The sequence below is a fragment of the Poecilia mexicana genome, unplaced genomic scaffold, assembly GCF_051168715.1.
Source record: "Poecilia mexicana isolate PSO_F unplaced genomic scaffold, ASM5116871v1 scaffold_15, whole genome shotgun sequence".
NCBI lineage: Eukaryota > Metazoa > Chordata > Actinopteri > Cyprinodontiformes > Poeciliidae > Poecilia > Poecilia mexicana.
The window spans coordinates 9,952,043-9,972,160 of NW_028263384.1; the positions used below are offsets into that span (position 1 = coordinate 9,952,043).

General features: G+C 40.6%; 3 protein-coding genes across 3 annotated transcripts in view; 1 reads left to right on the forward strand and 2 right to left on the reverse strand.

The window, feature by feature from the left end:
• Positions 1–3,040, reverse strand: part of camkmt (calmodulin-lysine N-methyltransferase) — a 107,719-nt gene extending 104,679 nt beyond the window's left edge. Inside the window, exons 1-3 of the mRNA XM_014975838.2 lie at positions 2,685–3,040; positions 1,777–1,955; positions 1,332–1,396 (exon numbers count right to left, since the gene is read on the reverse strand). Coding sequence (XP_014831324.1) covers positions 1,332–1,396; positions 1,777–1,955; positions 2,685–2,843 — 403 coding nt within the window. The 5' untranslated portion in view covers positions 2,844–3,040. The remainder of the gene's footprint in view (positions 1–1,331; positions 1,397–1,776; positions 1,956–2,684) is intronic.
• A 118-nt stretch (positions 3,041–3,158) lies between these two features.
• prepl (prolyl endopeptidase like) lies at positions 3,159–12,651 on the forward strand. Its single transcript, XM_014975794.2, has 15 exons — positions 3,159–3,491; positions 4,461–4,589; positions 4,775–4,841; positions 4,929–5,100; positions 5,188–5,276; positions 5,641–5,770; positions 5,858–6,074; positions 6,683–6,874; positions 6,996–7,208; positions 7,326–7,501; positions 8,250–8,466; positions 8,910–9,059; positions 9,320–9,446; positions 10,443–10,531; positions 11,552–12,651. Exons 1-15 carry the CDS (start codon positions 3,360–3,362, stop codon positions 11,627–11,629), a joined length of 2,178 nt encoding a protein of 725 aa, XP_014831280.2. The 5' UTR covers positions 3,159–3,359; the 3' UTR covers positions 11,630–12,651.
• slc3a1 (solute carrier family 3 member 1) lies at positions 11,736–19,866 on the reverse strand. Its single transcript, XM_014975802.2, has 10 exons — positions 18,649–19,866; positions 17,469–17,648; positions 17,232–17,377; positions 17,017–17,142; positions 16,766–16,885; positions 14,727–14,851; positions 13,884–14,085; positions 12,694–12,876; positions 12,385–12,510; positions 11,736–12,286 (listed from the first exon to the last, which is right to left on the reverse strand). The coding sequence occupies exons 1-10, from the start codon at positions 19,067–19,069 to the stop codon at positions 11,855–11,857; spliced, it is 2,061 nt and encodes a 686-aa protein (XP_014831288.2). The 5' UTR covers positions 19,070–19,866; the 3' UTR covers positions 11,736–11,854.
• Positions 19,867–20,118: the final 252 nt, after the last annotated feature.

Below are 20,118 nucleotides of genomic sequence, written 5' to 3' on the forward strand. Positions count from 1 at the left end.
CATAAAATGAGCAATTGTTCAATGAGATAGACACCAACCCAAAGGTTCACACATTTTTCATTGCTTTGTTTCACACTGTTGCATTTCCCAGAGACTAACACCAACAGGAAGCTTCATAATACCATCTTTAAAGGCTAAACCACCCGCGGCTTTTAATGGAACAAGATTATAAAACACAGTGGATGTACAGTTTAGTAACTGAGATGCTAAGAAAATACAATAAAAATATAATAAAATAATTTTTAAAAATTGATCAGTGGAGTGATGACAATAAAAAAATTATAAAATGGCAATCTGATACGAACAAATGAACTGAAACCATTGGAACGCTTTGTAAAGAGTTTTAAAATAAGAACATCTTAAGAATGATTACAAATTAAGAAATAACTCACCTTTAATTTAAGAACATTAAGTCAATGGTGGAAAAAAATCCATGTTAAAAAATATAATTCTCTGAAATCAAACAGAATTTATCTTCCTATGACAATTTGCTGGTTTGAACACAATGAATGAAGGATTTTTGGCCAATCCCGTTTGCATAATCTCTCTAGATTATCCTCAGTTCAAGGTCCTTATGATGTTTTCTCTTCAGCTCACCCTGCCAGGTTCCAGTGACTTTAAAAGGAAACAGGCCCACAGCATCACAGACCCTCCACTGTGCTTCATAGTGGAAATTAGATGCTTTTTCCTTTTTCATACTTTGTTTTTTGCCAAATCTACCCAGCCTATTTGAGGTCAAAAAAAGCTTAATTTTAATCTCATTTGACCAGAGTTCACAGTCGAAGGTCATTAGAAATTAGCAGATTCCAAAACTCTAGTTGTTTATGTTTTTGATGGTAGGACAAGAAAAAAAAAATGCATACTGTTGACTCCTCTCACACAACCTGCTTTCCTGTCTGACCACTATCAAATAAAGGCCACTATAGCCAGAAAAAATAGAAGAGACAGCACTTCCTTTGCGGTAAGAGTTAGATATTGTATGTGTATTTAAAGTTTTGGAGGTTTGGTAAGAGTATCACATGTTTTTTTCCATTTAGTCTTACGTTTCGTTTTTCATCTAAAGAATCTGGAATTGGGTGTACTTTCTTTTTAACAAGTTGACAGTAACATATTCAGAACAAATAAGTACTGACACTTTGACCAGCACACGATTCAGTCAAGATTATCAGCAGGCATGCATTAATAGTAACAAAAGCAAAAGGCATAGCGGGTAACATTTTTTTGTGCATTTCTGCTCCGCACAAATGCACAAAATGGGATTTTTTTGTGCATATTTTGTGCATGCAAAACAAACACAATGGCTTAATAGGGTTGCAAAAAAATCTACTTACAGACATTGCCAGTGTTGTCAAAACTATTGAGTACTTCATTAACTTTGAGAGGTCCCATGTTATCCCTAGAAATCCAAACACAGATAAACATGAAATAGTCTGCTCAGTACTCTATTTTTTTTCCACACATGTACAGCTCTGTGAAAAAACAATTCCCTTACAAATATCTTGTTTTGAATTTTTTTTTTTTTTTTGTTTCACATGTTTCGGATAATAATATTTGGGATATTTTGTGGTAAACCAAACAATTTTGAGTAACTTTTGAAACAAGTACAGAACTTAGTACTATCATATAAAGTTTGGTTGGCCACACCTAACAACATATTATAAATTGTAGAAACAGCAAAGCAAAGCTCTTGGTCTTAAACATAAGACCAGGAAAGTGTTTGTTACTGGTTATGGTAACGTTGATGTTTTTTGTGAAATCTTAAAATGGTGTGTTCACCTGAGGAAGGCACCGTATTCAGGATAGTAGACACTTCTGTACTCCACCCACTGGTCATCTGAGGTATCACAGTGTTCTTGTGCGGAGAGTTTTTTCCTTCTGAAAAGGTCAAAGGTGGCAAACCTACGAACAGACACCTGTTTGACCTCAGGACTGTCTGTCTGCTTCTGACGCAACACCTGTAAGAGAAATACAGCTGATCAACTTCAGTTTGCACATGAAAACACATTTTTATTTGTTTTTTCTTTACAATAGCTTCTTAATAATTCTTGTCTCAACCTGCTTATAGGATCTGTCATGTCTAAATGATCTTCTAATATTCCATGCATCTACTTTTTGGCTTTTGACTCAAATATAGCTTAACATCTTAACTATTTCCCTTTTCTACATTATTTACATTGAATCTAATTGTTTTACTAAAGTCCTGTGTGGGGTTTTTTTTAACTACCATCACAGATTTTATTGTTGCTGTGCTGCACTTTGAGGACCATATTTATTGTAAAGAACTATTAAGATGTCACTCTGCCCGTTCAATAAATCATTGATATAGAGGAATTAATTGAAAAGGCATGCCACACTGTTTGAATTTTTGAAAATTTTGCATAATTTTCCTTCTACTCGAAAGTATGCAAACCCATACAATGTAGTATATTGTAACATGTAAAAAAATGTTTACTGAATGTGAAAACGTTTGATGTCAGTTGTAATAGCACATAAAAGCGGAGCAGAAGAAGGTCGTTATTCTAATTTCTGAACTTTTATTTTTTACGATACTCATCTATAGACAACCAATTCACTTCAGCACAAACGTATCCAAACCCCTGCTTTCTGTAGGTATTATAAAAACGCAGTGTGTGAAGTTGAAAATGTGCTTTTGTTTCTATTTAAATTCAAATTTGTTCTTGTACCTGTCTCAGCAGAGTCCATCTCGCTCGACCTGCAGTAGCACCACAGGTTGCTTCCCTGGAGTTGTGGGAATTTGGACCGCAAGAGTCCTCATCACTCTTATCCTTACAAGGCAAAGCCGACTGGGTCTTTTCTGTAGCGCCTGTGGAGCCTTTCTCCATCTTAACTGTTGAATACCCACTCGGATATATATGTAAACAAGTTCCGGGCTATAGAGCTGTCACAGTTATCAATGTCAATGCTGTCGAACGGTATTTAGAAAAGCATGGCTTATTTCAAAACTACAAAATCTACAAAAGCTCACAGACACGTCTTGACTCATACCACCTGGAACATGCTGCTTCCGTACACATTTGTCATTTCAGGCAGACTAATCAATACCTGAAAACATCGCACTCGATTTTCAATTGAAACTGTTTGCAGCACGTGAGCAAGCTCGATTGTTTTAGTCTGTCTTTTTCTGGCTGCGTCATCATGTCAGCTTTAGTCTGACAACGTTCTGTCGCTAACTTATAACGAATGTCAATTCACAACATAATTGTAAATATTAACGCTTTAAATGCGCATATCCTTTCTTTTCAGCCTTAGAATATCAAATGCAGCTCTCTGGTTGTAATAGTGAGCGAATTAACTGAACGTAAACACTGCAATGGCTAATTAATAGTTCAGTTTTAGATATGAGAGTTTTACGTTCACTATTGTGCTCCTCTGCTCCGCTACTCGGTGTTTTTCGTGTTCGTTTCTGGGACCCTAGGGTTTCTAAACGGAAAGCATGGTTGTCCTTATCCGTCCAGCGTTGGTGCACTTCGGTAAGAATGTTCAGGGAACTTTAAAGTTCATGTTCACTGTTCGCTTGGTGTAAAGTTACGGAGTGCTCCATCATTCGGTTGTTCGAAGTCATTCATTATTCAAAGTGGTACCTCTTTACCAAGTTGTTAAAACGAGTACTAAACCGAACAACAGACGGCTTGGGGTGACAGCCCTTTTGGAGGTTACAGCTCCTTGCTAAAATGCTCACGCTTATATTTTGCTTTCACGTGTTGTCATATAATGTGACAACGTTTAGCTGTGTAGGCTACAATATAAGAAAGCTGTCTTGTTTGCAGTTCGCCAGAACCCACGAATTGGCCAAAATTGTCATGCAAAACTATGGTGACCCTGAACTCACCATCTCCATAAAAAAATTTAAAAAAATCTGGTGGTCGTGGCTGCATCATGCTTTGGGTCTGGCTTTAATTCACCAGGAACAGGAGCCAGAAACGGTTTACGTTTTGGCCTACATTCACAATGCTTTGTGTGATAGAAATCTAACACCGCTTTAACCATCTCCACAGAGAACCATCGTAGACTGGAATGCAGTGGACTGCTTAAGAAGGATGCTTTACTCCTTGAAATCCCAAGAAATTGTATTGAAGTTTGTTGTTGTTATAGTAATGTAAATCAGAAAACGCACAAGGATTTAGGACTACTTTAAAGTATGTGAGAATTAAAACATGATTTCATGCTGCTCAACTCCAGCCTAATGCATTTTAATAGATGATCACATTCACGTTGTTTGTTGAAATAAATATGTCCTTATTGGTTGTGCTTTTTTCTTATATTCAGCAACATTAAAATAAATGGAAAAAAATAAGAATTTTTATTTAGTGATTTTTCAAGTGTGTCTCTATATCTTTTGTGATGAAAAGAAGATGTAATTAAGTCAAGGAATGCCTTATTAATAGTGTAATGTCGCTCCATCATTAAGTGTTTTTGTTTGGTTTGAATTCTTACTGCAGGAAGCTTCTGGGTTGTCATCCGATCATCTGAGCTCTGGATCTGACAAGTACCAGCAATTAAAGAAGCATTTTGTAAGGAGACTGAGGGCAACATACCACAGGTTCCACAGTATACCTGATTACTCCGTGGTAAGACAAGGTTCGGGGTTGTAATCATGTTGTGGTTTACATTGTAGTGTTTGGGTGTTTCTGCATGGGGTTTCTCTCTGGATACTCCGCCTTTCTCAAGTCGCCTAATCTGGATGTCAATAACTTTATAAATGAATAAAACTCCTTTTTACTCTGTCAACTTCCTGTGGTTTGTCCCGTTCCAGGTGTGCGGATGTCACCATGTGTACTTCATCAAAGCTGACGGCATCTACAGAATAGACAAAAGAGATCGTAAGCAGTGAATGAACATATATTTTCATTGGCATAGAAATTACATTTACATAGACATTTATTCTTCCTCGTCCTCCGTATTTTTAGGTACTCCAGAGCCTGAGCAGGTGTTAAATCTGGAACATGCTTCGAGGGCAGAAAGGAGGACGAGAGCTGAGCGTGAAGGGAGGGTTCAGTGGACAATTCAGAGAATTCGTCTGTCTCCACATGAAAAGCATCTCGCCGCTACACTGAAATGTTGTCACACAGAAGAGCTCAAGTAAATTAAACATGGAGGTGTGACTTATTCCAAAATGTTGACTGCCACACTGTAATTACTTCATATTTTTTTACTGTGATAATCAAGGTGTGTTGTTGTGAGACTTGGAGAGAGAAATACTTCCATTTTGCCCCCCCACTACATCCTTCTGGAGCTACAGAGCGTCTTCAGCTTTGGTAAATATTCGAAAATGTTTTAGAATAATTCAGCCGTGCCAAAGATTACAGAGTTAAAACAAAATATACGTAATATGCGGTTGTAGTAAAAAAATAAATGCATCCCTTTTATAGCTAAGAATTGGATGTGTTTTCTGTTTTTAATTAATCTTTCCTATTTTACCATTCTGCCTTTATCTTTTTACTTATGTCTTAGAAACTGGTGGAATCTGTAACATGTGGCTTTGTAAATTTAACGTCAGATTTAAAGGACAGAACAAGTTACCAGTCAGATCGTTTTAAGCACCGAAAACCTAAAATGAGTCAATGTAGAGATGCAGTTTTGCATTGATCTTGACTTTTATGTTTACGTACATCTGTGAAGAGTGGGCAACGGATGATGTCCTGTTTTACACAACTCTGGAAGGCCTGAGCTCCAGCTCCGTGTTTCGCCTGGACCTCGCCTCCGAAGGCAGCGGCAAAGTGACGTCCGTGCACGAGGAAACTCAGCCTGAGTACGTGTTGGTGTAGCGTCAGGTGAACCGTCTTCCTTCTGTCAAATAATCAACCAAGTAACCTAAACCGTACCGTCCTCCCCGCAGTGTGTTTGTGGAGGTCGCCCTGTCCAGAGACCGACAGATCCTCACCATTAACTGCAACAGTAGAACAAGTTCAGAGGTGATGCTGATTGATGTGACAAAGTCCCGTTTAGAGCCTTTTGTGATTCGGCCTCGTCAGCTGGACCTCCTCTACCATGTGGAGCACTGGAAAGGATCGCTCCTTATACTGGCTAATACTGGGCCAGGACAGGAGTACCAGGTAGAGATTCAACAGCAACTTATCAAAATGAATCTAAGAGAAAAAAACTGAATATTTACAGTAATGCAAATTTATGTAAGACTTAAAAAAAATTATATGTATATATGGACTCTAATGCCCAATTATTACAGCTGATTCCTCATTTTGGGCTTTTAGTTCCTCTTAGATCAATATGTAAATTGGGTTTGTAGTTCTGGTTTAGGTGCCAAAGTGTCAGCACATGGCATTTTTTAAAATTTTGTGTAGCTAAAATTTCCATAATCTGTACTGCCTTAAGGTCTAATAGTTACACATGTTAAATGATGAATTGATTTAAGGTATTCCAAATGTTTTGTGCTTTTAACCACTGTTGGTTGAAGCAGGGGAATTTAGTGTCATGCTTTCTAGCCATGTGTCATTTTCCTCCCATTTCTCTATTTTGTTCTACAAAATCCTAATAAAGTACACTGAAAGTGGTTAAAATGTGGGTATGAATACCTTCGAGACACTGCATGCTATCAGCAGCTACCTTTGATTTCTCATAAAGTATTAGGTTACTTCAAGCAACAAACATGTAGATATCTGTTATTCTTGTTTCACGTAATGTGCGTCTTCTTCCTGCTTACTAGGTGATGCAATCTCCCACATCTGAGCCGTCAACGGCTTCGTGGGCGTCTTTATTTGTCCCTAAACCTGACTCTACAATCAAAGACATGGACGTAGTTGGAGACTACTGTTTGTTGGTTCTAAAGACACCAGCCAATGAACTCGCTTTGAGCGTGATGTCACTGCGCAATCCCAAAGAAACATGCATTATAGAGGTCAGTGACTTGGAAGAAAACTCTTCTAAATGTTCTACCCATTCTTATATTCTTTCATGGTTTTTGGGGGGTTGTTTTTTTTTTACTCTAGTAATGTTATATTTCTGCTTTCATTTCTAAGCTCCCCTCCTGGGCTTGCTCTATTGAAACCAAGAAACCGGGCTTGGCAGACCGGCAAGACGTGTTAGAGTTCCTGTTATCGTCTCCCGTCCACCCACCCGTCCCATTCTCGCTGGATCCTGAGAAAGGACTCCTGCTGTCAGACCCAGGAACTCAGACCCACTCTGAGACTCACGACAAGTACGTCACCACACGCTTGAAGGCCTGCAGCCAAGTAAGACCGTCTTTAAAACGAACTCACAGAGTAAACTGTTGCAAGCAGAGAGATGGTTCTGCTCTTGTCGCACCTTGACCAGCGAAAACACCCACCGCTGTTTGGTTCTTTCATCAGGATGGCACTTTAGTGCCGGTGACGCTCCTCCATGCCGTACCTGTGGAGGATCTGAGTCAGGCGCCTTTGCTTGTACATGTATACGGAGCTTATGGTAGACACCTCAGCATGGAGTTCTGCCCAGTGAGGCGTTTTCTGTTGGAGCAAGGCTGGGCGCTGGCCTACTGTCATATTAGGTAATGCATCATCCTTTTTGTGATTTAAAAAATAAAAATAAAAAACGGATTCGATTTTTCTAGATTATTTGCAACAGGCTTACTAAATGTTGCAAAAAGTACCTTTTATCTTAGATTCCTGTTAGATTGAGCAACAGGTTTCCTTTGTGCACTCCAGATTGTTTTTCTTCTAAACTCTGGCAGGTTTTCCACTTTCCTACTGTGCTGAGCTGTCAGGGATCTGAGTTTATGCAGTGTAAGGTAGCCGCTGTGAAACAGTCAGAAAGGAATACCTGATCTATCGTATTCATCTATCAAAACCTACATCTGAACATAAATATCCTTGAGAAAACTGAGGTAGACTTAAAATACATTTTACATACTTGGAATGTTCAACAACTCTTAAAAAGTAGCATCATCTTCTACACGTGTTATGGACTCCACAGAGTCATGCTGGGAACCAAATGTTGCTGGAAGAACATGTACTAAAATTATTACCATTAAAGACATTAAACTTTTAAATGTTTAGGCTTTGTCGCAATAACAAATGTTGCTGGACAATGAATTGACCAGTAATTTTTTGAAATAAACGATAATATTGTTGTTTTTGAGAACATTTTCAAGTAATTTATTCATAATGGCATAATAATTCAAGTCAGCCTCTCAAACACTAATAAAGTTTGATTTTATGGAGAACACTTAACGCTGCAGTGGAAGATACTTTGCATGTCCAAAAAAAACAATTTTCTGGCGATCGTCTCTTTTCTAGGGGCGGGGGGGAGCGCGGCCTCTCTTGGCACAGACAAACCCGGGTGGAAGGGAAGCGGAGGGGAGTGGAGGACCTCCAGGCGTGTCTCCAGAAGCTTTTCTCTTCGGGAGTCTCCTCTGCTTCACTCACGGCCCTCACAGCCTGCAGTGCTGGAGCCGTGCCAGTGGCGGCGCTGTGCAACTGGAAACCAAACATGATGCGTGCTGTGACTCTGCAGGTGAGATGTTAAAGTGTCAGGGTCTGTGTGTTTATCTCAGAGGTTGTCTCTACTGAGGGCTAGGTTTCATCCATATTTAGGGTTAAAATATTTTACATATTGTTATTAATATAAAATATTATTATTATCATTAAGTATCTAAACACAGTGCCAGAAATTCAGAAAAACGAAAAACTTTTTACATCGATCTGTAGAAGATTTTTCACCTTTCGGGTATTTAGAAACGTATAGAATTTGTATTTATGATCAGAGTTCAGGTTTCAGGTTAAATGTTACAAAATGTTACTGATTCTATAATAGAGCTGATCTAAATAGACAGTAAGGTAGTCCTGTATCATCCTGCTGAAATAAAATACAAATGAACTTAGCAAAAAAAAAAAAAATACAAGAAAAAAATGAGTGAATTTGTGTCTTGATCTGAAGGCATCATTGTCTCTGTGCAGGCTCCTTTCCTCGATGTTTTGGGAACCATGGAGAAAGCTGATCTGCCTCTGACTGTGGAGGACAGAGATGAGTGGGGCGACGCAGTGGGAAACCCGAATCACAGAGACATCATCGCTTCATACTGTCCCCTTCACAACATCACTCCTCAGGTATGAAGAAGCTGCTTCCTCTAACGTTTCACTCTCTTAAACTAACTTCTGTGTTGTTCATTTTGTTACACGGCGCAATATAACAAGAAAAAAATCATGTAGAATTCACTTCATACATTTGTGGTTAAATGTATATTCATCTGTCATTTTAGGTATAGATCATCTCAAACTTTAAATTTATGATTTGAAAATCCCTTTTCTTTCAACTCTTAGATATTCTTAATTAATGTTTATTTTTCCATTCTTTCTGTGTGAAACAGCGCTACCCATCTATGCTGCTGACAGCCTACAGCGGTGATCCCAGGATTCCTCTGGAAGGAGTCCTCAAATACGCCAAATGTATAAAGAAAGCCATTCATACGCACTTAAACAGGAAGCAAAATGCAGGTACTTACAGACGGACTCCGTTTTAATAGTTTTCTATAATTGGAGCGCTACGGCCGCTGACATGTAAAGTGACAGCAGCCGTTTGTTTTGTTTGATGGTATATTTTATTCATATTTATATCAGAGTGCTTTTCTTGCTGTCAGTCTTCTCCCTTGAAGCACACCTGTGAGGTTGCTTTCAGAGAACCTCTCCCGTTGATGTTTTAATGCGTCTTTTCGTTGGACGAGGTCGTCGGTGCAATTTAAATCCCATGGAGATTTTCCATATTCTTCTAGGAGTCATTTCCTCTTCGACAGAGGTTTTATGGCTCTGGGTCATCCCCCAATAGTAGTGTCAGTGTGAAGGTCAGGGAAGGCAGCGGTAATAGATGTACGGGTGTCTGGGGGATGTCTTTCCACTGTGTAGCATTGGTCACCTTGTGGTAAAACCTGTGCATGTGTCAGCTAATTGCTTTCTTTTTTTTTCCCCCCCCAGACAGGCTCTTTCTCCCTCTCACTTATTATCTTCCTTCAAGACGTTGGTGGTACTCCTTATTTACACCACTCTCTCGCTCTCTCTCCATCTCTGCCTCGTCTCCTCCAGCTTCAAATGCACATATTATCTCTCTCCTCCACCATTTCGCACCCCCGTTGTTCACGTACACACCGGGCAGCTTCAGTGCCTGCGCTTGTGGGGAGATGTCTCCCTAATCTGTCTCTCTGTTCTCCTGAGTCTTTGATAAAGTGCTGATGGCACAGGCGCACCGAGGCAGGCGGGAAGGCCCATTAGCATGGTAAAGAGATAGCGTATCAGAGCAAGAGATTAGACTCCGCAGACAGGGGAGCTGTCAAGGTCAAGACCGTACTTGTGAATCAGTCCGTGCCACAGAAAGGAGGAAGGTGGATAACATGGAGTGGGGCAGTTAGACGTAGAGATACTGGGTTCGCAGTGAGATGAAGGCGATTTCTAAAAATAGACCGTTTTCTTTTATCTTGCCTTTTGTTTTCTTTCCTTCAGATTGTGAATCGGCACCAAGCATAGTTCTGAACGTCCAACCAGGAGCAAACCATCTTGGGCCTGAAGACTTTGTTCAGATGCTGGAAGAGGTGAGTCATAAAGAGGAAGAACAGGAAGGTTAAGTACAGAAACCATACTTCCTGATATCTAGAAACAAGCTCCTGTGATAGCTCTGGTTGGATGTTTGGCTAATCTTTCAACTTGTGGTTGGTTTCCTGACACTCACCAAATATTGAATGCATTTTCACTTGGGTTAAGATTGAAGCCTGTCCACAAACCTAATGTAAGCCTCCACTGGCAAGCCCAAAACCAGTTATGATGTGTGTTCTGGGTTATTTCATCCAGTTTGAGCAATTCACCAGCACCTGAATGAGGCAAGTAAATGCAGTGATGTTGGATTTGAAAGCCTCGCCTCCTCCAAACGCCGTTGTTGTCTTTGTAGCACAATAGCTCGACCTTTGCCGCAAAACCTTTCTCCTGAAGGCATCTGGCTTGTCCATGACAGCAGCCATACTCGAAGGAGTCTGTTCCACTTTATGACAGCACCACAGCATCATGGGTTTGTGGCAGGAAACCAACCAATTTAAACGAGCTCTACCAATGCCGCCAAAGCCAGATTGAGAAAATTATTGCTTCTTTGAGAAAATCCACATTAAAAACAAAGGAAAAAAACAAACTTTAAAGACCATTGAAGTCCTTTGATCTTTCTACCCTGGAAAAGAACGACTGAAATGTGTTATTAGAAGTTACACATTAGTACTAGGTTATTTAATTCATGCAAATAATGGTGTAGATCAACTTCTGATCTGCACCGTACGATTTAAGGAAGCTTTTAAAGAGCAATATTTTTAATATATGTGCTTTAAAATTAAACTAACAGGTGTTGTCATTACATTCATGCTGAAAAGCTTTACAAAATCCGTAGCTGTGGAAGAACTGGTTCAGAATCATGGAAATGAAGAGATTTTGCCATATTTTTTTAAAATGTACCACACCAATGTGTTGGAGTTCAGCAGGCATATGTAATACTGTATATTGGTCATAATTTGGCTAAACTTTTACTTTCCATTAAATTCACCAAAAAAAAGTGTGTTTTCTGCCTGACGCAGGAGGCTTTTAGGCTTGCGTTTCTATACACGGAGCTGAACCTGGACCCTCCACAACCTCGACGCAAGAGGAAGAGATAGCTCAGCTCTGAAGAGGCAGTAAGGAAAGCAGAGCTGTATTTGCATCACCGTGACGACCAAGTCTTCCACTCTGCATGTGAAAAAGAAAGAAATCACGTCCAGCGAATTCGTCGACAATCGTTTGCTTTATTGTACTCCATTATCCCCTCTGAATCAAGTCACCTCAGGACAACCTCTGTAAGTCGATTTACGAGAGCGTACAGTTTTCATAAATGCTAAATTGCTTTAGCATTTGTAAAGAACGCCAACAGTCTCCAAATAGCAGGCCTTCTCAGAGACGTAGCACTGTGCGGGATGGCTGGGATGGTACCGAGTGTAGGTGGAGTACCGAATGACCAAACCCTCTCCCGCCTCTGTCTGGATGCGGGATTTCTGGAATACTTTCTGGTTGTTGTTTGCATTGGTGCTCATCAGGACTCGGAGCTCGTAGGGCAGCTCCTTAACAGCAGAGAGATCCGTTGTGCTGAATTCTTTGCCGAAGTTAATCACAATGAGGTACGCTTCTTTGTGCCCATCGAGCTCTCTGAGGTAAGAGAAGACATTGGTGTCGGAGAGGACGTAGCAGAACCAACCGCGCAGAAAAGGGAGCTCCGACTGCCGCAGGCTGTTCAAGAAGCGATACTGAGAGAGAACGGAGCCTTTGTCTTCCTTCTGGGCCTGAGGGGAAAGAATGGACGAAAGAAAAACCAGTGAGATGGATATGACAACTATCTTTTACCAGGGGTTTTCTCAGTGTTGCGTTAGATGTCGCATACCTCCACGTTGACGGTTTCGTAACTGGGATGCACAGGTAACCAGGTCTTGTTGGTTTGGGTGTTGAAACCCGCGTTCTTCTCACTATTCCATTGCATCGGAGATCGCTCGGGGTCCCGACTGAGACTCTGAGGTCAAAGAATACAAATGATTATACTCCAATTGACCTTATACACAGTAACTACAGCTAACTAACAATAAAGCCTACTTTATACTGTTGAACTGTTCCTTTTTTTTGTAATGCCTTGAATTAAAATCATATCTTTGTACACGTGTTTTTAGTGTTTGTTCAGGGTACAGATTCTACTGACCACGTTGTATTTCCCAGCAGGGTCTTGCACTTGGCTTTGTGTGATATTAATGTTCTCCATGCCAATCTCTTCGCCGTAGTAAGTCGTCGGCGTGCCAGGGAGGGTCAGTAGCATCAGGTTGATGGCACGAACATACATCCGACCGGCACTGGAGCCAATTCTAGGCCTGTCATGATTTCCGACCTGGTTGCAGTGGAGGTAAGAGGTGGAGAGGCGAATGAGACTGAGCTGAGTGGATCACAAAAGACTTTACCCTATAGGTTTTTGTTAGGAAAAAAAAAGTCTCAAGAGAGAAACTTAAAAGTTGTACACCAAAACAGAAATTATAGATGCCCCCCAAACTGAAATTTACGCAGATTTATTTAGATTTGACCTGCTGATACCGATTCCTAGCGTGACCTTGTTGCACTCATGGCAGAGAACTGATCCTTCATGGGCAGAGCAGTCATCCTGCGCTTGAAACATTGTGGGCTCAGTTCCAGCTTCCTCCCATAGCGTATGTTAACGTGCCCGTGAGCAAGGCACTTTACCCCGAGTTTTCTAATGACGTGTGTATCAATCTATGAACATGGGAATGTTTGTGTGAATGTGTGAAATCAGCCTTAATGAAAGGCGCTTTCAGTTTCCACCCACCACCAATTTGGAGCGAACTTCTAGAAAACTTGCAAAGCTGTCGAAACACTGAGTTCCTTTAAGTCATAAAACAAAAACCCACCTGTTTATATCTGCCTTTGATTAGTATTAAACGGATCAACATATATGACCAAATGTGATGCTTATTGCTTGCTTCATGATCTGTTACTGTATTATGTTTTTATGGTATAAAGCACTTTGAACTGCTTTGTTGCTGAAATGTGCGATACAAATAAACTTGACATGTCTTTAAGAATGCTATACATCTGCTAAGAAGACTCATTTGAATACCCGGGTGATAAAATAGATGACCCTTATCCAAACCAGCTGCAGCATTGAAAAGGACTTTGCTGTTTATGATCATAAATGCTGAAAACGCAACATCATCTTTGTTATCATAAGCACGTGTCTCTTTCTTCTTATCAGAAGAGAATCTGGAGCTTATCTTTTTTATATCTATTTGTACAATGTTGAATAAATTGCAACACACTTGAAAGGGCATCATTAGTTTTTTTTTGTTTTTGTTTTCATTCCAGAAGAATTAAGTAAATACTTACCACCCAGTTGGGCCATTTTCCGCTGGGCATGTTGGACATCCAGAGCTCAACCAGATGTTTAGCCCACCAGCCGCTGGTGTTCTGAGGCAGGTCCAGCAGGTAAAAGTTGAAGGGGAAGTCGCTTTCTTTTACTAGTGGCGTTCCGTAGTACATCATGGTCTTATCCACCTCTTCGTAGTCATAGGATTCTGTCACCATGAACCTGCAGAACAATAAAAACCCAGGTTATGTGTGAGATGGTGCACAAACTAAGCTGCCGTTTCTTACCAAACTGTTCTGATACAAAAAAGTGAAATCATTAAGTAAATATGCCTTCAGTCTTAAACCTGCTGAAAATATGCGCATACTCCACCCATAGTACATTGTTTTTACGTTGAGCATCTTTTATACTTTAGAGGCAGCTACAAAGAAACCAGAAATGATCTTACAATCTAGTTTATCGGTTTTCTGATAAGATCCAGCTATCAGGGAATGCTGTATTTATAGAACAACTCAGAACTTTAAGATACAGTCAGAAAGTTAATTTATTTCAGTGATTTAAAAAGTGAAATCCTATAGTGATTCATTACACAATGAATCACTGTAGTTTGTGTTTTCAGTTCATTGTGATGTTCATGGTTTGCAGCTGATGAGAAAACATTATTTTTCTTATAAAAAGAATCTTACATAAAACTACCACAAATATTCTATTACAAATTATTATGCTGCAGCCTCTGCTTGTAATGAATCTCTGTAAAATGAGCTTCCCTTTTTGAATGAAATTACTGAAATAAACTAACCTTAATTATGAGGGAATTTATCAAAATGTGCTTCTACTTTTAATAAAACTGCATGTATTCCTACCTGTATCTGCCAGGTTCTCGGCTGTAATCGTCCATCACTGCTCTGAACTCTCTCAGCATGTCGTGCAAGCCCACCTGGCTGGTGGTGTAGTCATGATACAAGTCCCACTCTGTAGTTACCAATTCCTGAAGTGCAAAAACATTACAGAAAATTTTTAAACGAGACGGTAGAGTTAAAAAGCTTTGCATTGCAGAAAGGATTTTCCAGGCTAGATTTTCCGGGGGGGGGGGTTTTCTGACTACTGGAAATTAGGGAGGGCTTGTCTGTAAATCAGACTCCGCTCTCCGGCTGGTTTCTTATTGGGCTGATGGAATGCAAGCAGAAAACAAATATAAGACTCCGACTTTGACTTAATAAGTCAAGCAGAACCGAAGGAAAGTTTTCCTCTAGCTTTATAGGTGAACCTTTTTTTTGTTGTTTTTTTTTTTTTTTAGAACAACTGCAAGAAAGAAGCTCACTTCTTGTTAATGGCTAATGTGTCTTACTTCTATTTCAGCCAGTACCAAGACCCAGTGTTACATCTTTGACTGAATCAACCTGCTTCGCTCCTCAGTTTCCGCTTAAAGGCCAGTGACTAACACCTGATGCGCCGGGTTGCGTGGGTAACTCCAAACCACTCGGCTTACATCGTCACCGAACAAATGAGCCATTATGCCAACCACTAACTCACAAACACGGTGGTGTTTTTGCAGTTATTACCAGCCATAAACATTTAAAGCAGTTTTAAAAAGCCACAGATAAGTTTATGGCTGCGTTTTCAATTTTACAACAGACCATAAATTACTTTTGTTTGATAGTCCAAAGATGTAAAACTCTGTAAGTGTGATCTAAAATCAAAGTCTGAGTCAGTCCCAGCATTACAGCATTAGTCCACAGTGGTCAGTAAATCCCAGTGACTTGCTAATCCTCTAAAATATGCTTCTTTTCTACTAATCTTTTCTGTCGGGGAGGTGGGGTGGAAAAAAAAAAAGTGCCTCCGCGAGGTTTTCTTTACTTATGTCAGAGTGTGTCATTAAGTCTTTGAATTGCAATTACAGTGTTTTCTTAAGAAAAGCGCAGGATGAACCTGACATTTAAGCCAGCGATAAATAATAAATGGCACACGGCGTACAGCGAGAAACATCCCACTCAGCTGTTACGGGCTGTTCCGCCGGCTGCGGTCGGCCGAGGTGTTTCTGCCCACGCCGCTGCTTTCATGCATCTCATTATTCTAATCTGGACTCTGACACGCCACTTTATGAGTCAATGAAATAAAATCGGGATTATATAACGGAAGGTTAAAGCGGGGATTGTTAACTGAGCTGAACTTTGAGCGGTGGGAGTTACAGCGGCAATTAAAATTTAACACGACGAGCGAGAAAGGAAAAAAAAAAAAAAAGCTGAGGATTTGTGAGAATATATCATCACGGGAAAAGAATGAAACCGTTTTTATGCTTCGTGTCGTCGTTCGCTTGTGAAAAGGTGGGAAGCGTTCGGTCTGCTACTCTTGACAGAATCAATTCATTTGATGCGAGCTTGAATCGTACGTTGTGCTTAAATTTCTTCCACATTTTGTCACACTAAACCACAAACTTCTGTGTATTTAATTTGTATTTGATGTACCAAGACATGGCCGTTCACCTGTTTTTCAGAGAGGCTGCTGAGCTCAGCTCTGAGTTGCGTACGCCATAATTTTAGCATATAAGTGGTGAAACAAAACAAAAGAACCTACTATTAAAACACAAACCCATTAAAAGTCCAGTTTGAAGTTCATCTCAACACAGCAAATATATGGACAAAAGGGCTCTGGACTGACAAAACCAACAACTTTTTGGGCCATCAGGTCACAAAAGGTGGCTTGATGGACAACCTTGTAGACTCACCAAAGGTCGAGTCTACAAAGTATCGTCACATCCGTACGTTTTGTGTCGGTCTAAACGACATAAAATCCCAATGAAACTCACTGGGGTTTGTGCTTGTAACGTGATCACGTGTGGCGAGGTCTGAAGCGCCCGAGAACGTTTGAACACCCGTATTCGATTAACGGAGGCAACGCTCACCGGCGGCATGTCCGGATCCACCTGTGGCTCGTCTCTCAGATGTGCTGCTTCCAGCATGTGTTTGACCGCGTCCATCCGGAAGCCGTCCACCCCCTTCTCCAGCCAGAAACTGATGAGATCCTGAAGGGGAAGGATAAAAACACTCATTTCATTATCAATTTTAGGCTTTTTCTTTTTTACCTTCATCAGGTTAAGTAGTGATGCAACAAAATTATTACATAGTAAAGTCTTCTTAAGAATCGGTATCTTACGATGATCTCTTGAACGACGTCGGGGTTCCTCAGGTTCAGGTCTGGCTGCTCCTTGAGGAACTGGTGCAGGTAGCACTGCCCTCTGACCTCATCATAAGTCCACGAGGAGTTTCCAAAGATGCTCACCTGCATGACAAGTGAAGGTTGTGATCAACACTGGGAAAAAATCTGAAAATTTACCCAACACCGTGCGAAACAGCAGCACAGACACAAACCCAGTTGTTAGGCTTCGGGGAAGCTGGGTCACAGTCTGTCCAGACGTAGTAATCCTTGTAGTGAGGATCTCTGGTCCGACTCAGGTTGAACCAGCGGTGGCGGTCACTGGTGTGATTGGGAATGAAGTCCATAATCAGCTTCAGACCTGAGGAGGAGAGGTGTCACCATCATCTGACACTAAACCAGAGAATCCCACTTCCACTTCTCTGAAAAAAACAAACAAAACAAAAACACACCCTTGTTGTGCATTTCAGCCAAAAGTTCTTCAAAGTCCTGCATGTTTCCGAAGAGCGGGTCGACGTCCCTGAAGTCCTCCACATCGTAGCCGAAGTCTTTCATTGGAGAGCGGTAGAAAGGGCTGATCCACACCGCCTTGATGTTCAGGTCCAGGAAGTGGTCCAGCTTCTCCTTAATTCCTGCATGGGTCGACACAGAAGTACTCAGATTATAAGATGCACATGTCATTGAATTCCTCTTAATGGTAGTTTTATGTAATTGCAAAGAGTCAATAGTTTCTGAGCGGGCCCTGACAGATGCAGCACACTTGTATTATTGTTGATTAAAGTAAATGGTTGCCTAAAATGATTGTGTAACAGAGCAGCATTTTACTGCTTTGCTACACAGCATTCTCATTGCAGTTATAAACAGATAAAAACAATGTTTCAGTCTGAAATCAATCTGATTATAATCGTTAAGCAAGAATTTCCTAAACACAAAACAATCTCTTTTTTTATGAAAAGTTAAAACCTTCTTAAAGTTCAGAATAGTCGTGTTACGCTTTTAGCTTTTATTCTTCTCAAATCCCAGTCAGTCATACTGAGCCAGGCTCTGGTTCTGCTGGAGGTTTCTTCTTGTTATTGCTAAATGCATGCTCGATATGAGGGATTTCTGTGAAGCCAATAACGCAACATTGTTGCTATGCGCTTGCTGCAACCCCATACAGTCTGATGGGTTTCCTTAAAATACTTTTTAAACTACTTTAGATAATTAACTGAGTTTACAGTACTGGGATTATTTGAAAAGTATGTGTGATTCAATTAAAAAGTTTTTTTTGGTTTTTTTTTTTTTTTGCAATGTGCCTCGAGGTGAGCTGTAGCTCCTCTAAACTCCAGAATCACCTCAACTCGCTGCATCACGTCGAAGAAAGCTATTCCCACAGCATGATGTTAACACCATCGTGTCTCACTATACAGCTAGCTTGAGAACTCCAACTAAACCTTGTATTTATTTATTTTAAAACTTCTGATTCATTTGCACAGACATCGTCTCCATTTGTAAATGATGTGACTTTTTTGTGGCACGAGATTATGTTTGGGTACTACTTTTTATATTTTAAAAAGATTGTAAATCATGTCTTTTCTTTTATCAGTAATAATAATAACAATAAAAAAAATACTAAAAACAACCACACCCGACCTTTGAGGTCTCCGACTCCATCCCCGTCAGAGTCCTTGAAGGACCGGGGGTAGACCTGGTAGACCGGGGTGATGTGCCACCAGCGCAGGCACGGCGGGGACAACGCGATGATGGTGATGGTGACCGCCACCAGCGCCAGGGTGCAGCACACTATCAGCCAGAACAGGATCTCTCTGGGCACCCGGTACCGAGCCCGGGAGGAGTGCAGCAGCAGCACCTCCTTGGGCATCCCGGCGTACGGCTTGAGCTGCGTGTACTCCTCCGCAGCCGCGTCCAGCTTCACCGCGGTGGAGTCGCGTCGCTTCCCGGTGCCCGAGCTGGAGGTGTCCGCCGCCGACCCGCCGTCGTCTGCGTCCTTAAAACCCGGGTTTCTGATGGTTTCCTCCAGCTCCATTTGACCGCTGTTCTTTTTTAAACTCATCTAGATACTTCTGTTAATTCAAGAAGAATTAAAAAATAATAACTTTGAAACTAAGTGCGAGGACGCTGTGGGAAAGTAGGAAGGTAAGAGGCAGATGGAGCTCAGGCTGCCTCAGTGCCACCTGTGGAATGTGGGGGAACACCGTGGAAACCGGAGAGCTCATAGGACTGGTTACAGATTAGCTTTTCTTATCTTGGTGCAGAGTGGGCTGGGTGTGCTGCATGAAGGACACCCAGCTTGTATGTTCAGCATCGTCAGCGATTTGAAAACTTATTACATTAAAATGTTCGTGATGTTCATGCTCTACAGCCAGATAACATTTTTTCTTCAAAACAAAAATGCCTTCACCTGCTGCCAGCGTTCATAAATTTTGAATGATTATGAAATTATTCTCAACTCTAGGAGGCAAAGAAAACTAATCATCCAGAACCAACTTTTCTGTGAGACTTGGTGGCATTTATGAGTTTTATGTTTTGTTCCTTACATGTTGCCCCCACTGTCTTGTCCTGGCCCAACTCTTGCAACCACTGTTTACATTATTACTTTATAAGTATCTTGATGAATCGGCTCCGTGTTGAGCCAATTCATTTTTCGGAAGATGCAAAAATAATTTAAGACCAAGTATTGGAGAAAAATATACAGAGTCGAATGTGCCTGATTCCCCAAAAATATTTTTGTATAATTGATAGTTTAAATAATTTTTAAAAAGTTGTCCCTGTTGAAGGACACCCTACTAATGTGTCCAAATTCACACAGGCAAACATAAAAAATGTTTTAAAACAGTGTAAACATCTGGTTTCATTAGTATACACTGTTGCTGATTTTTACTCTGAACTGAGATCATGAAAGTTATTTCATGTCTAAAGAAATTTGGATGTTTATTCTCAAGTCTTTTCCAGTTCAGGCGTTACGCTGATGACTTACTAGTAATGTGCAATACCCAAGATCTCCAGATCAACTTCAGTTTCCAACATGAAATTGTAGTCTCTTGCTGAGCAGTTATTTTCAATCCAACAATAACAATGTCATCAGTATATTATTCTAGCAAG

What these genes read in the sequence shown, in the direction of transcription:
- prepl (XM_014975794.2), top strand. Translation starts at nt 3,360, where the DNA reads ATGAGAGTTTTACGTTCACTATTGTGCTCCTCTGCTCCGCTACTCGGT. An exon ending in GTATACCTGATTACTCCGTG is followed by an intron (nt 4,590 to 4,774) that starts GTAAGACAAGGT and finishes GTCCCGTTCCAG; the next exon opens with GTGTGCGGATGTCACCATGT. An exon ending in AAGAAACATGCATTATAGAG is followed by an intron (nt 6,875 to 6,995) that starts GTCAGTGACTTG and finishes TTCATTTCTAAG; the next exon opens with CTCCCCTCCTGGGCTTGCTC.
- slc3a1 (XM_014975802.2), bottom strand. Translation starts at nt 19,069, where the DNA reads ATGAGTTTAAAAAAGAACAGCGGTCAAATGGAGCTGGAGGAAACCATC. An exon ending in TGGAGTCGGAGACCTCAAAG is followed by an intron (nt 17,649 to 18,648) that starts GTCGGGTGTGGT and finishes CGACCCATGCAG; the next exon opens with GAATTAAGGAGAAGCTGGAC. An exon ending in GAAAATGGCCCAACTGGGTG is followed by an intron (nt 12,877 to 13,883) that starts GTAAGTATTTAC and finishes CACTGCAACCAG; the next exon opens with GTCGGAAATCATGACAGGCC.